At 42.0% G+C, this 14,637-nt stretch overlaps 2 protein-coding genes and 1 long non-coding RNA gene across 3 annotated transcripts in view; 2 read left to right on the top strand and 1 right to left on the bottom strand.

Moving 5' to 3' along the window:
* Positions 1-4,329, top strand: part of b4galnt4a (beta-1,4-N-acetyl-galactosaminyl transferase 4a) — a 153,352-nt gene extending 149,023 nt beyond the window's left edge. The window contains exons 17-20 of the mRNA XM_026176454.2: positions 39-111; positions 860-1,013; positions 1,226-1,352; positions 2,003-4,329. Of these exons, the coding sequence (XP_026032239.1) occupies positions 39-111; positions 860-1,013; positions 1,226-1,352; positions 2,003-2,117 (469 nt within the window). The 3' untranslated portion in view covers positions 2,118-4,329. The remainder of the gene's footprint in view (positions 1-38; positions 112-859; positions 1,014-1,225; positions 1,353-2,002) is intronic.
* Positions 4,330-4,725: 396 nt separating this feature from the next.
* On the bottom strand, positions 4,726-6,920 carry LOC145430206 (uncharacterized). The gene is made up of 2 exons (XR_013910668.1): positions 6,779-6,920; positions 4,726-5,912 (listed from the first exon to the last, which is right to left on the bottom strand). It is a non-coding gene; the product is annotated as an uncharacterized LOC145430206 (long non-coding RNA).
* Positions 5,852-14,637, top strand: part of abtb2b (ankyrin repeat and BTB (POZ) domain containing 2b) — a 39,911-nt gene continuing 31,125 nt past the window's right edge. Inside the window, exon 1 of the mRNA XM_026176440.2 lies at positions 5,852-7,306. Within this exon, the coding sequence (XP_026032225.2) occupies positions 6,415-7,306 (892 nt within the window). The 5' untranslated portion in view covers positions 5,852-6,414. The remainder of the gene's footprint in view (positions 7,307-14,637) is intronic.

Below are 14,637 nucleotides of genomic sequence, written 5' to 3'. Positions count from 1 at the left end.
AAGGCTGCCGCGCTTTATATATATTTGTGTTTTGGCAGATATGAGTATCTTAGGAGAGAAGGCAACTTTGAGCGCTCGGCAGGACTGCAGATGGGAGTGGACACTATTGAGGTCAGTGAAACAAGCACACATAGAGAAGACGACAATATGTGAGCTGGCAGGCAAAAGCCACTCACTGAGGGTCAGACGCTTGCACAGACCACATGACCTTTACTGGCTGATGGACAGGCAGAAAGAACACTCATGCATAATGAATGCATCACAGCGAGGTTGGTCTGTCATGGACTGTGGATCTCACCCTTATCTCCAAGCCTCCTACTGCCTTCCTTGGCTCTCTCGCACAGAGTCCAGCTGTGGCTGACAGGGAATTCCTTAGACAGATAGCCGCATATCCTCTGTCATATGTATGCCATAGCTGTCACATCCACTCCCTCTCACAGGTTATTTGTGTGCATGTGCCCTTACACCATTCTGTGGCTGTCTCTGTCTCGCACACATGCATACCCACCCATGGGAGAATGGAGCAGCTGGAAGTCTGGACAGACGTTGATCCGTCAGTTGACTGTCAGTGCTGTCATGGTGGGATGACACGACTGTCACTCATATCTAAATGACCTATGGGCTGTTGACGTGACGACAACCCACTCATGCCGAGCACAGACCTAAAGAGAGCTTCTGCTCTCGTTAATCCTAAAAGCCCATGTAAAAAGCGGTAAAGCGCATGTGAACATCCGCTTGTCTTGCACCAGCTTACACACACAAAAATCAGACACTTCTTTTGCCCAGTTGAAGGAAGGATTTTGATATCATTTGGATGTAGCAAACATACTTGAGCATTTCTTTGCATTTTCTCCCACAGGACAGCCACAGCATCGTATTCCTGTGTGACCTGCACATCCATTTCCCTCTCAACATCTTGGAAAGCATCAGGAAGCACTGCGTGGAGGGACGCCTTGCTTTTGCTCCCATTGTCATGAGACTCAGCTGTGGTAGTTCACCACAGGAGCCTGATGGTAACACACAAAAAATACACGTGTTACATATTAACAAAGGCTTAGTTTGAAGGGGCACTGAAACTCATTCCCCAGTTACGGTGATATATGTGATTTTTATTTTATATGTGTAGTAAATACACTTTTTGAAGTACAATCATGTATAGGCATCAGATTTTCCTGTTGCTGCACCATCAAACTGTATGACTCAGTGCTTTTCTTTTGTCTCTAAGGTTACTGGGAGGTAAACGGCTTTGGTCTGTTTGGAATTTATAAATCAGATTTTGATAAAATTGGAGGGATGAACACAGAAGAGTTCAAAGACCGCTGGGGTGGAGAGGATTGGGAACTGTTGGACAGGTAGCTCTGCAACATAAACACTCTCAAAGCATGTATGACACAGAGTGAACAAACTAGTGAACATCTAATTTAACCTCAAAAGCTGTGTAAAAGCAGTGCATGTTGTAAAAAATGTCCCTGTGTTTTGTAAAAGTTTATATTATTAGTGAAAGTGCAGCTCAGGAAGGGAAGATCACAAGAAGCTTTAAAAAGCTGAACATTTATGTTTATAGTGATCAGGAAATTATCTTTTAAATTGTAATTTTTCAATGTTAGTCCTTTAATCTGCGTTGTGGCAGAGGAAATTATAGCTGTAGCAATTTCAAAACTTGAGCTAAAGAAACCGAAGATTATTATGTATTCATGCGGTATCAGAATAACACAATTTTCTGACTTGGAAAAAAAAAGACCTTACCTGACTTAAAAGAAGTAATTTAAAGCAAGGACACAGCTATCAACGTGTTGTTTAAACGCTCAAGGTAATAAAATACAGCGTACCTTCATTCTAATGTTCATGTTGTTCATGTCCAAATTCTCATTTAGAAGTACACGAACACATGAAAATCAGGGTTATCAGCTTATATGCAGGGTTATCTTTTAGTGTAGAAGTGTATTTGCAATATGATCTGAGACAAAAAATGAAACTTCTCTCTGTCTCTCTCGTTCGTTAGGGTCCTGCAGAACGGTTTGGAAGTAGAAAGACTACGCTTGAGGAACTTCTTTCACTACTACCACTCCAAGAGAGGCATGTGGAATGCCCAAAACAAAAAAACTCCCAAGGGATAGCGCAGCCTGTTGGTCAGAGGATCCTAAACCTACCTGCAGACCCACTGTGTGTGTGAGAGAGAGACCTGTCGGAGCTCGCTCACTGCCTGAATTCTGCCTTTTCGAAACAGGCTCCTTTCAGGGACTCCTCGGACCCTGTTGTGTATTTGTCTGTACGAGGAAACTGATTCCAAATTTGAAATTTGGAGGCGTGCTTTTTACGCAGACGGACCTGAGTCATCACTTTGCCTCACTGACTGAACTACTGTACAGAGAGAAGAGTTATTTTTATTCTCCTTTTCTCTGTCCTTTTTGGTGCAATGTTTTCAGACAGACTGGAAAGCAGAGAGCGTGTGTGTTTGTATGTGTGGGTATGTGTATATATAGGTGTGTGGGTGTGTTGCCATGACGGAAAGCACCCCTTTTTTTTTTCTAACACGGAGATGTGGAGACAACCTAAGATCTTTTTGCTAACATGCTCTCACGCGGGAGCCTAATAGAATGTGTGTCAACGTGTTCATCAGGCGATTCAGACGCAGGGTTGTAGCTCAAGTAGAGGAACACTTTGTTTGATAAAGCAGTACATCAACTTCTACCTGTTAAATATCATTGACTAGAATGACTGAGGTGCTGAACTCCTCTTTGTATCTGATATTATAAACCACAGAAGGTTTTCCGTTCAGAAAAAGCCCTTTCTCAAACAGATACATCCCTTTCTGCCCCTCTTTCTCCTTCTGTATCACCTTTATTTTATTCCTTTCTTTATCCTTTTCCTTGTCATGCTAACTTGTGTGTTTGTATCTGTTTGTAATATTATTTTATAATGTCAATTTTAAAATAGAGCATTTATAATAATGCAAGCTATTGGTTATGACTTGATTTGTTTTAAGTGATGAGGGGGTTTTTCTTTTTCTTTTTTTAACAAGGGACTTTTATTTATCTGGATTAAGCATGTGCTTACATTTGGCATGCTATTCCTGTTCAATAACACTGAATTTGTGAGCATTTCAGATCTACTGACAGATTTTTTTGTTTGCAAACTTCATTTCTCGTATTAAAATCCCACAGAGACGGGGAATGCTTGGCTGTCGAAAATACAGATACTCTTCTGTTTGAGCTTGTTTTAAGCGCTAACAGAAGGGAGACCAGTTCATGTGTGGGACACAGTGGTGCAAGGCATGGCTGTTTCACAAATGTGTGCCTTTATCAGGGTTTGGCTGCAGGCAGTTTTTAAGCTACTTTAATGACTGACGAGGGCCGAGACAAGCAGAAATACAACGGTATTTATCAGCAGGCTGTAAAGTCAGTGTAAATTCAGATATACTGTAAAAAGAGGAAAATAATATTCTCTTTAAAGGATCATAGAAGTGTCACTGTTTATTGCATTATCTCAAAAGAAAGGACATGTTTGATTGAGGTTTTAGTGATACGAAGTGTTCACTGGTGAGATAGAAGGAGAATCGTTAAGAATGACTACTGAGTGGGAACAGAGGGTGTGATAAAGAGTCACTGGCAGCTGCAGTCCAGTAGGACCCCACCTGCTCCCATTATTTTGGCTGGAGGCCGGGCTCCTAATGCCTTCTGTTTATGCAACATGGCACTTATATTGAGGAAGAGTGGCTGGAGGGCTCTTGGCTGGACATGTATATGGATGAACACTAACGATCTGTTATTGACTATATGATTGTCAAAATGCCCTCTAGACCTTTTTTGCCTCTACAGAAAAAAAGGTCTACACTGTACATAATTTTGCATTCACATGGGACTATTTAAAATAAAGGAAACACATTAATATAAGAATATATATATATATATAGATATATATATATATGAAACATTTACAAAATGAAAAATAAGTATACATTCCGAGGTAATTTCTGTGAAATTGTTTTGTAGAGAAAAGGTTTTAAGAATGTATTGTACTTTTATTTTCATTTGTTGTTTCTTTGTTTGTTTTTTGTTTTTGCAAATAAACTTTTATCCTTACATCTGGATAATATTTTAGTTTTTTTGTTGTGCGTTTATTTATGTTTTTGGAACCCTGGTCTCAATACAGAAAAAGTGACACAAAAGTAAAATAAAAATGTTATTTGTTTTTCTGACCACACGGTGGTGCTCGTCCCACACGGGCCGTGAAGTGGTAAAATGGAGACATGGAAATAACATTGCTCAACATATTTTGAGCAGAGGTAGGGTGATTCATTGCCAGAGAAATAAAGCTTACTACAGCTGACTTTTCCAGTTTTCAATTATTTCACGATATTTTTTTTAAATGAACATCTATTTGTCAATATAAAGGATAAATAACATTTTCCCATTGCTATATTTTCTGTAAACTATAGTGTTCGAAGGATTTGCAAATTATAGCTTTTTGTTATTATTTATATGCTACACATTTGTTTTTGGGAAATCTACATGAACAAAACAGCCAGAGTATTACACATGAATTTGTCTGGGAAACACTACTTTCAATACGCTACGATGACGTCAGTCAGGTGATGAAGCTTCCTCCGAAAAATGGTTTCTAATACATCCAGAGAACTCATTGTGCATTGATCACATATCACACTGTGATCACATATGAGTGATATGTGAGAAGTGAAACATCATGACGCTAACATTAAAAAACTTCCCAGCAGAACTGACATTTAATCATTGACACGGTTGTGGCTTTCCTCTCTAGATCATGAGGTAAGCGCTGTCCACACCACAGCTAAACAAGGTCTGGATGAGGCAAGCGCTGACCCCTTGTGATCTCCTCTCCCGTGTCCCGTGTGTCTTATGCTCTGAATAACAGCAAGAAATTGGGGAGTTTACATGTACTTTAGTTTTTTCAGTTTCTATGACTGACTAATACAGACAGCATGATACGAGTGCATGTACATATCAGGACTGGGTTTTTCCACTTCAAGCACACAGACGATATGTCATGTAACATGTGGGTCTGTATATACAAGATAACATTTATTGCAGCCACTGTTGCGGTCCAGCAGGTACGTAGAGTGAGTCTTGTGCTTTAAACCCCTTATGTGTAATCGAGACACACCCTGCCTATGTGAGCGCAGACTAATGAGAAGCAGGTAGTAACAGGCCTATTTTTTATTAGTTCTGCTGAACTGGTGCTGAATGAGCAGAATGTACAGTGCACTACTAGTTAACCACTACAAAATCTCTCATTATTCGAGCTGTTGCAGTATTTCTGCCTTCCTTCCTGTTCTAAATAAGCTTAAAATGCAGTTTTCGGTGAAAACCCTAAACCTTGTACAGTCAAAAGTAAACTTTACTCCACCTCATATGGTATAAGTCTTACACCATTACTAGGCGCTCAGAGTATCTGTTACACTTACAGTGCAGTTGACTAATATGCAGTGAACAAGCCATGTACTTCTGAGTGAACGAGAGGAACTAACTAGGGACTGGATGATGTGCCATGTATCTGTTACTGTTACAATAAATAGTATTTAATAATTTAATCATATTTAATAGTACTTTTGAGCTCTCGATTTGACAAAATAATATATTTATAAAATAATGTTCTCACAAAATATCTGAAACATTGTGTGATACTTGGATAATGGGCAAATGCAGTAGTAGGTCATACACGTCAGTGTTACGGTATCCCTCTTTCAGGGGAAATTAAGTTTACTTTTGTTTTCCAACTTAGGAGAGCTTTTAAGTGTGCTCTGATTGGCTGACGTGAGAGTCGGGCGTCTTCTGATTGGTGTTTGAGCTGCTTCCGCGTTGTCATTCAGCAGCAGTCCCTCCTCACGCACATCTGCAGCCGAGTCTCTCCGGTACACTGTACGTGACGACGAGCTGTGAGAGGAGAGCAGAGATATATATTCGAACTTTTCCACAATTGTCTGCGCAAAAAACAAAGACTTTCTGTCTGTTGAGCGGCTACATGGAGCTATTTTATAAGTAAACTCGACTCTGGCTGTATTGAAATCGCGGAAGGACTGTTTTCATCTCTTAAAAGACAGGTTACCGGAGGAAAGTTTAAATCCCGGTGAGATCAGGGGGAAGGTGAGCCGGGTGCGACTTGAATCATCCTGGCTGTCCTTTTTGTAAATGAAATAGAGAGAGTTTTGATTCAGTCTGCTCTTTCTAACAACCAGGACTTTGTCTGCTGAAGGAGTTGTAGTATTTCGCCGTCCCACGCTGAACTCCACAGCATGTCTGACAAGTGTTGCGCTGTGTAACCAGTTCGTCCAGCTCGCCGAGGAGTTTCGTCAGCTGCTTCTCTGACTTTGCAGGTAAGCCGCTGAGGAAGTTCGCCTCTCTTCCAGAAGGTCTCTGTGAAGGCCGTTGGACGACAATGGCTGGCTTGAGCAATGCCCACATGAAAACCCTGGAGGACCTAACTCTGGACTCGGGCTACGGGGCGGGGGACTCTTGCAAATCCCTCAGCCTGTCCTCCTCAAAGTCAAACTCCCAGGCATTCATGACGGCCCCTCACCGGGGGAACTGGTGGTACTACTCCGGCTCCATGAATAGCAGGAACAACAGCTGGGACACTGTCAACACTGTCCTTCCAGAAGACCCAGAGGACATCTTCTCCAAGTGTCCACGCTTACCTGAACTGGAAGAGTTTCCATGGACTGAGGAGGAGGTGGCCAAAATACTGCGTAAAGTGGCCGAGAGTGGGAGCATGAAATGGGGGACTACACCTGTGTTCTCACCGGAGGCTGTGAGGCGGCTGTCCACCCTTCTCCGCAGGGCTCTGATCCGCATTTCCAGAGAGGCTCAGCGTCTCAGCGTCATGCACTGCCGCTGCACACGCTTCGAAGTGCAGAGTGCCATGAAATTGGTGCTCAGCTGGGCCCTCGCCGACTACTGCGTCTCTGCTACAGTTAAGGCCATCTCCTTGTACAGCATGAGTGCCGGTGAACTATTGAGGAAAGGCAAGTCCGCCCGCTGCGGCCTCTCCTTCTCTGTGGGACGCTTCTTCCGCTGGATGGTGGACACCCGCATCTCCGTGCGCATCCACGAGTATGCGGCCATATGCCTAACTGCATGCATGGAAGCTTTGGTGGAGGAGATAGGTGCCCGGGTGCTGATGGCCGAGAGGGGTCATTCAGGGCCTGATTTGGGGTCAGGGTGCGTCACGGTGAGTGCAGAGGCCATGGAGGGGGTGGTCAACAATGACGCGGAGCTGTGGGGAGTCCTGCAACACTATGAGCACCTCATCTGCGGGAAGAACGCTAATGGTAAATATAAATGATGTATATAAAAGTGCATTTAAGTTAACAGTGCATAGCATAGAGTGAGGACCTTCAGTGAATGTTTTGTTGCATACTATTTTTTGTATCACATATTGGTCTTCCTGAGTGTTGATCACAACTTTCCACTCCCTCTGAGTCCATGTGTGGAAAAAGGTTAATTGTGGCCTGGTGCTGATTACAACAGCAGCTTTTAGTGTGTGAGAATTTGATGTATTTGTTGCCAATTTGACTTGTCAGAGTAAGAAAATTGCCTCTAATGTGGGCAAAGAAGGCATTTTCTGTTCAACCAAAGTCACAAAACAACAAATTGCTGAGAAAAAAGACTCAACCAGCCAGATTGAGTCCTCACATGTCACTCTGGTGTTCTACTGTTGTGGTTTGGAGTGCAGAGAGCCTTCAGAGTCTAGGCAGGAGGCTTGTCTGTTGACATAGCTCTCTGTATGCGCTGACTTCACCTCTCAGCCTCTCGCTGTGTTGGCCACACTCCTTTAAAATCCTCCCTTTCTTCCATTTCCTCATCCTGTACTCCTGGTAGACAGATCTCTTTCACCCACCACCATCCCTGCATACTGTTTCTTACATCTCTCCCTCCTCTCTCCTCCAGCTACAGCTGTGCATCCTGCTCCCTGCCTATTTGTTTCCTCCACCCTCACATCCCTTCTGAATCAAGTCTCTTTCTCCGCCTTCTCTGTTGATCCCTAGTACACTCACAGTGCTCTTTCCATGACTGTTTTGGCAGCCCAGCGTTGAGTTGATGCATGAGCTTGTGTTGGGACAGTGTAACCAGCCTTTGTTTGTGGCCCACTACCAGCTCCCTGGAGCAGAGCTATTTTACTGCAGCACAATGGCCTTTTGTTGTGTGATCGTGCAGCTTAGTCAAACACAGAGGGAGTCAAAGCAAATGCTGAGGATGCATACACGCACCAAGGAACAATATACACAACTCAGAGAGAGAGAGAAAGAAAAAATAACTATAGATAGTCAATATTAAATACAATTATGAAGCACACTTGCACATAATTGTGCAAGTGTGCCGTGCATGTGGAGAAGACGCTAATGTAACACGGCCAACTTTTGATCTGAGATCAATGTGCTCGTAATAGATAGTACTTTCCCACATGCATGCACTCACATATTAACTGCTACCTTCCATTTCAAAGTCTGTACAGCTTCCAGTGGCTTCATCATTATATCTGCTCCATTTAAGCCTGCAAGTGCTATAAACAGAACATTGCTGTACATTAGACAGGCCTGTTGTTTGGTTTTACGTTTGAATTGGGGTGCTATTTCATAAAAAAGTTAAAAAGCAGCTTTTGTCACATTACTTCACCAGATGTCTTTAGCTTAGGTTTGGCCTATTTTGGTGAGTTTAGTCACTGGTCTTGAGAAAGACCATCGTGTGATGTGTGTGTGTGCATATAATAACAACAGACTATTATTCTGACCACCATAGCTTTTTATAGGGCTAAATCTGGGATATGGAAGCCACATACCCCTCTACCATCTTTCCACCTGACACCCTACACCCTAAACGGCAACCTCCTACTGCTGAGCAACATCCCCTCTTTTGCCTACCACCCAAACAAAAAAACAAATCTCCATTTCCTTCTTACAAACCAGTATGGGAGGGTAGATTATTGATCATATAGAATGCATGGCACATTCTATTAAAACTCCTCCCTCTCACTTGATCTCACTTCATCTTTCTGCCTCTTTCTCAGAGGCTGACCCACATCTGGAACTCTTTAAGTTAGAAATGACTTGTACGGCTCCAATAACAAAACTGAAAACTCCCTCCCTCCCTCCTTTCCTCTTGCCCTCTCATGCTTAGTCTAACTTTTGGCTCTCTCTCTCCCTCTTTCTCCCTTTTTTTTGCCATTGCGTTCACATCCACATCCACTTCATCTTTATCTGTTTATTTCTTCTGGTCTACAGGGAGTGCATTAGAGAAACCCAGTTGTGATGTGCCAGGATCTTATTCATTACACTTGCAGACTCACCCGAGCACATTGACATGCACACAGACCCTGAAACCAATTTAGTCTTCTTTGCTTGCATATAAATGGATCTACAGCACTGGTTGAACGCTATACACAATGTGACTATACAGAAGAATCCATTTGTCATTCATTTCTCCTCACAAGGAAATGGCGTGAGCGAGCACTTCCTGGTATAATTTGTATTGACAGTACAGTGGAGCATGTTAAAGTGCAGAGTAGTAGCTTTACTAATGGACAGTAGAAGTGGCTATGAAATCATTGATCGTTATGTCTAGCACACAGATGTGTGTTAAGCTTTGGTCTGGCTAATAGGACAATTTCCAAGTGAGCACCATTCAAGTGTTTGGAGGACTTTTTCCCCGCTTTTCTCGGACTTTATAGTTGTTTGCTCAAGGGGCTTGTAACAGCAGTCCAGTAGTTAGATTTGCAAACAGTTGACTAGAGGGTCATTTATTTTGGGACATGACTTTAAATTCAATCACCAGCCCCATTCACACTTTGCACTGGGCAGTAGTTTGATATTTGGGTTGCTGTTCTAAAACTTGAATGTGAATACTTGTATAGTCTGAAGCAGGGGCTCAGTGAAAGAGAGCGTTCATGCTCAAAATATTATACATGGATAGATAAACTTAGTCCAGTACTAACATTTTTTTTCTTCTCTCTTCTTTCTTTAAATCCATGAAGATAGTAAAAAGACTGCTAGTATTGGGTTTGGGGTGTACTGTCAGAGCATATGATTTGCTACTCAGTGTTTCCCTAAATATGTATTTAGCCCATAAAGAGGCGTGGGAACAGTGGGCAGAGAGATGCAGGGAGAGGAGCCCAGTGCTGTGGTCACACAGATGGAGAAACCAGCACTCTGAAAATACATTCCCCTGTTGCACAAATCTGGTGAGGATCAAACTGAGTTTTGGGAGAAAAAAACCTAAAAATGTTAATAATATTAAGGGCTCGCAAGAGTGTTGAGTATGTTGGAGACGAGCATTAACAACAAACCCGTTTTCCTAAATATCCACACGGATTAATTTAGGTGACCCGTTTGAAAACTGCCGGCAGACATTTGTTTGAAGGGCCAACGAAACTAAGTGTTAAAGCTTTAGTAGATGGGGTTAATGCTTCACTAAACTCTCGTGCTTTTGTGTTAAAGCTTTATTTGTGACTGCATGTACCAGGCTGCATTCACACCAATGGTCAATGTCACTGATTGCAGTGGTTGCTTGTGTTGTCCCAGCTGTAAAAACAGTAACCCTTTAGAGTGCTGTGTTTCACTGTACTTAAATGTGGTTTCTTATACTTGGCTTTGCGGATACTGACCCTTGTTGGCAAACCATGAGTGATGCTTTCACAGATATGACTGCACGAATGGTTTGTCTGACTAGTAAAAAGCCAATAGCACCGAACCAGGAAACTATCACTGACTTCTTATCCTCTCATGCAGGTGATTGTGTCTGTTAAATTAATGAAAATAAAGTCAAACAATAATCTTGGAGTTCATATTGTGAACCACCTCAGGTATAACTCCTGTCTCTTTTAATAAAACTGTATTAACATTATTTTGCCTTCTGGCAATGTACCTCCTATCATATTACAGCAGCATGAGTCACGTTTTTTCTTAACACTGTTTACAGTAAATCACTGAAGGGAGTGGAACCAAAGAGATGGGCATGGCAGATATTCATGGGAAAGAGGTCAAGTGACATACAAATAGTGATTGCAAAGTTGAAAGCAGTTGTTCCTTTGTGTCTAGATTCAGAGTTCTAATCTCAATATTGGAAATCGGTATTCTGTCAGCAAACTGGGGAAGTTATATGTTTATAAAACTTCTTTGACCTGTTTACACTGAAAAATGTGCAATGGGAGAGTCACATTCCTCTGTCCATAGGGCTGGGATTACAGCTCGGGAAGCTAATGAGGGAAGCAGGATGACAGGCTGGCAAATGGTTGCAATCTTTAACCAGGCATCTTGGAGCATTGCCTGAATGTCAGCAATATCTAAGAGGAATAACAGTGCATTGCATCATCTCAGTGTAAGGGCTGACACGAGCTTTATTTATACTCCTGCCCGCGTCTCTGCAGTGTTTGCGTGAGACCATTTATACTTTGGTGTTTAAGTGTAAATGCTTCATCACTGAATGCTAAACAGTTAAAACAGTGTGACTCATTTGCCGAACCCGAGAGTGTGACACTGTAGGCAGAGCTCAGCTTAGAAATCATGTTCACATGGATGTTGCATTGACACAAAGCACCACCTAACTTGATATCGTTAGAGATCATTGACAACACAATGGTATTCCCTGATACTAGTGGTCTATTTCAGCAGAAGAATGCACTTTACCACTTTTTTGTTTGTTTGTTTTGTGTTCAGTGTAGATTTGCATGTCATCAGAAAGCCACTGTTGATGTACATCTATGATTGGATGTGAGCAAGAAGGTCACCAATTTCTGAAACCTTTAAGGAGGTTAAACTACAGTAGCCTTTCTGTGCTTATGTTTCTTTTGCTTTTTTTTGTCAGATCTGCCCAATCAAATGGCTATAAAGGACCTAACCTAATAACACAACCAATTCATTCTAGCTGAAGTACAAGAGAAAAAATATCTCTATACACAGATGCACACAAACTCTTTATTCATATTTCATTCAATCCTTTATTTGGTTGTTTCTGGGCCAGTGCAGATCAGTTCCGCCTTGCCTTTAAACATTCATTCCATTCACAGATATCCCAAAGAGTAAACTCTGAATAACTCCCTAAGTCTGTGTCAAACCACAAACCCCTACTAAAATAATCAGCTTTCCTGCTTCTTACTCTGAAAAAAATCAGTGCCAGGCATCATGGTTGTAATTGCTAATAGGCATTAGCTGGAATGCACCCTTTCGGCAGCTTGTATCCCCCAGCAAAACTAAAGCCAGCCATTGTAGTCAATATAGAACCATTTTGTGGGTGATTGGGTTGTAATGTTTTAATTACACACAAATAGATCAGATGGGAGGGCTGCATGGAGAAGGATCGGGAAGTGTGCAGTTTAAGAGGAAACACATTTTTGTGAGCATGGATTGGATTTAATTACTCTGTGCTGCGTTCTCTGGTGAAATCTGTTGGAGTCGACTTGATATAGCCAGGTAGATTCAAGCCAAATGTCTGCAGCTGAGGAAGAGTTGGAGTCTGTGTGGAGGATTGCTCCAGCGTGTACATGCAGCCTGGGAGCCAAAGTAAAGGCTGTGATCACTCCAGCCAGTGCTGAATGAGGGCACAGCTTCTTTTGGATGTTCTTCAGCCGAGCTTGGAAAGTATTTTTTTCTTCTTCTTTCCTTTAAAGTCTAAACTGTTGTTTTTGTAAACAAGCTGAAAGAGGGAGCTTTTTGTGACTCTGTCAGTGACCTCTTTGTCCACCAGAGTCAGAGAAGCAGTGTGTGGAGACTGCAGATCTCAGATATATTGCACTGGAAAAGCAAACACAGTCGCTGGTAGCCTCACCGTTGTGCACACAGATTTATCCCCTCGAGATAGTCACACTTGAGTTCATACTGATATTCATTTACATATGCACATACACTACTGTACACATGAGTATTTGCAAATTTACACAAGTAGAGTATTTCACCTTAGTCCTTCGGGATCCAAATACACTATTTATTGTAGTTTGTTGTCTTTGTATTACTATTCCCATCAGTGTAGTTAACAGTACAAAAAAGACGAACAAAATTGCACAAGTACGCTAGCTTAATAGTTGCCATTGCATGGCTAGAACAAGCTGTTATGCACTACATACCAGCTTCTTCCTCACTGGGACAAACCAAGGCCCAACTCGCAGTACATCACTCGCAGGTTGAGCATTGGTTCATAGTTTGCATTAACGATGGGAGTAGTTTCTCTAACTCCCTGAACAACGAGCCAATTTTCCAGAGGGAGAAGTTGGATAGAGAGAATAGGATGGAAGCAATGGAAAATAAAAAGCAAGCACAATGCAAGAACAGCATTTATGACAAGCTTTTTGGTAAGTGTGTCAGGCTCAGTGAGCACAGTGCCCATTTTGACAGGTTAAAGGAGTTGTGTGCATACATGTCAGAAGTAGGTCATTGCAGCCTTTGAAATTTCTTGCGCTTGTCTCTGCTTTGATGTCGTGCACTCTCATCCATTTCTGCCTCTAGTCCGATTCTGATGGTATCTGTGCTTTTAAGAGGGACTGCAGTGTGCATACTGGGACTGTGTGCAGTCCTGAGTTAGCCTTATCTGTCAACATGGTTGATTAAGGGCTGACAGAGTGACAGCTAACAAAGGCATTAAAACACAGTGATGAGCACAGTGATGAGTGGAGACTGTCTACGGTACTTCTGTTTCACCGAATTCAAGAAGATGCAGTTATCTGAATGCCCAAAGAGGAGTTTTGCTTTTTAAAATTTCTCAAAATGCCCGTGACCAGTGACAGAAATGGATGCAGAGTATGGCTGTTGGTTATCATTGCCATCGTAAGTAAGGGTACTACTTGTTTAGTCTTCCCTTCCCTGAACTGTCTAATCTTTCTTCACCAGACACTGGAATGTGTTTGTTTGCATGTCGAGCCTGCAGCTTCATCAACAACAACACGTATATAAACTCTGAGGCTCAGCAGATTTTGCCCACATCACAGGATATATCAACCCTTTCCCAAGTTGTGCTGATTTGCAGACTTCTTTGGCTTCATCTGAAATGTTTCACTTGGTATGGCCTATCAAATCTGGTTATTTATTTATTTATTTGACCTCTGTAACAGCATATCAGGTAGTCATATTCCAGTCTTTTCTGGCACATGTTATTTTTCTCTATCCAATCCTACTGCTGTATATCTTCTCTCTTTCTTTTTTTTTTTTTTGCATCTGAAACCTTCTAACCAGCAGTGCCATCTTCTAAAAACATCACCTGTTGGGGCATGGTCATCCACATGGATATGTGGTGATTAAAAGAGCCACCGCAGCACACAGCATATTTAGACCAAAAACCATGTACAGTTAGGTTTCCTGGAATTCCCTTGTGGTTAGTGCAGGGAAGGAGCCATATGGAGTACACATGTGGGCACAGGAAAGCAGACTCTGTCAAGACAGGACACCCTCTGCTCCAGACTTAAGCCTCTTTCTGTCGATAAGATCTGTACAGAAATCCACCACATGTGTACTCCTTCCTGAAACTGAAATAAACAGATCAAATCTCATAGGTAACCAAAAGAGGATGTCTACTATTAGGAAAAGCCAACAATGAAATGCATTTGATGAAATAAAAGTATGACTTTAAGAATATCTGACATACACTTTGATTTAAGAGGTATGCTTTTGGACATGAAAGG

Source organism: Astatotilapia calliptera, chromosome 7, assembly GCF_964374335.1.
Source record: "Astatotilapia calliptera chromosome 7, fAstCal68.1, whole genome shotgun sequence".
Lineage (NCBI taxonomy): Eukaryota > Metazoa > Chordata > Actinopteri > Cichliformes > Cichlidae > Astatotilapia > Astatotilapia calliptera.
This window is presented reverse-complemented; position numbering and strand designations above follow the sequence as displayed.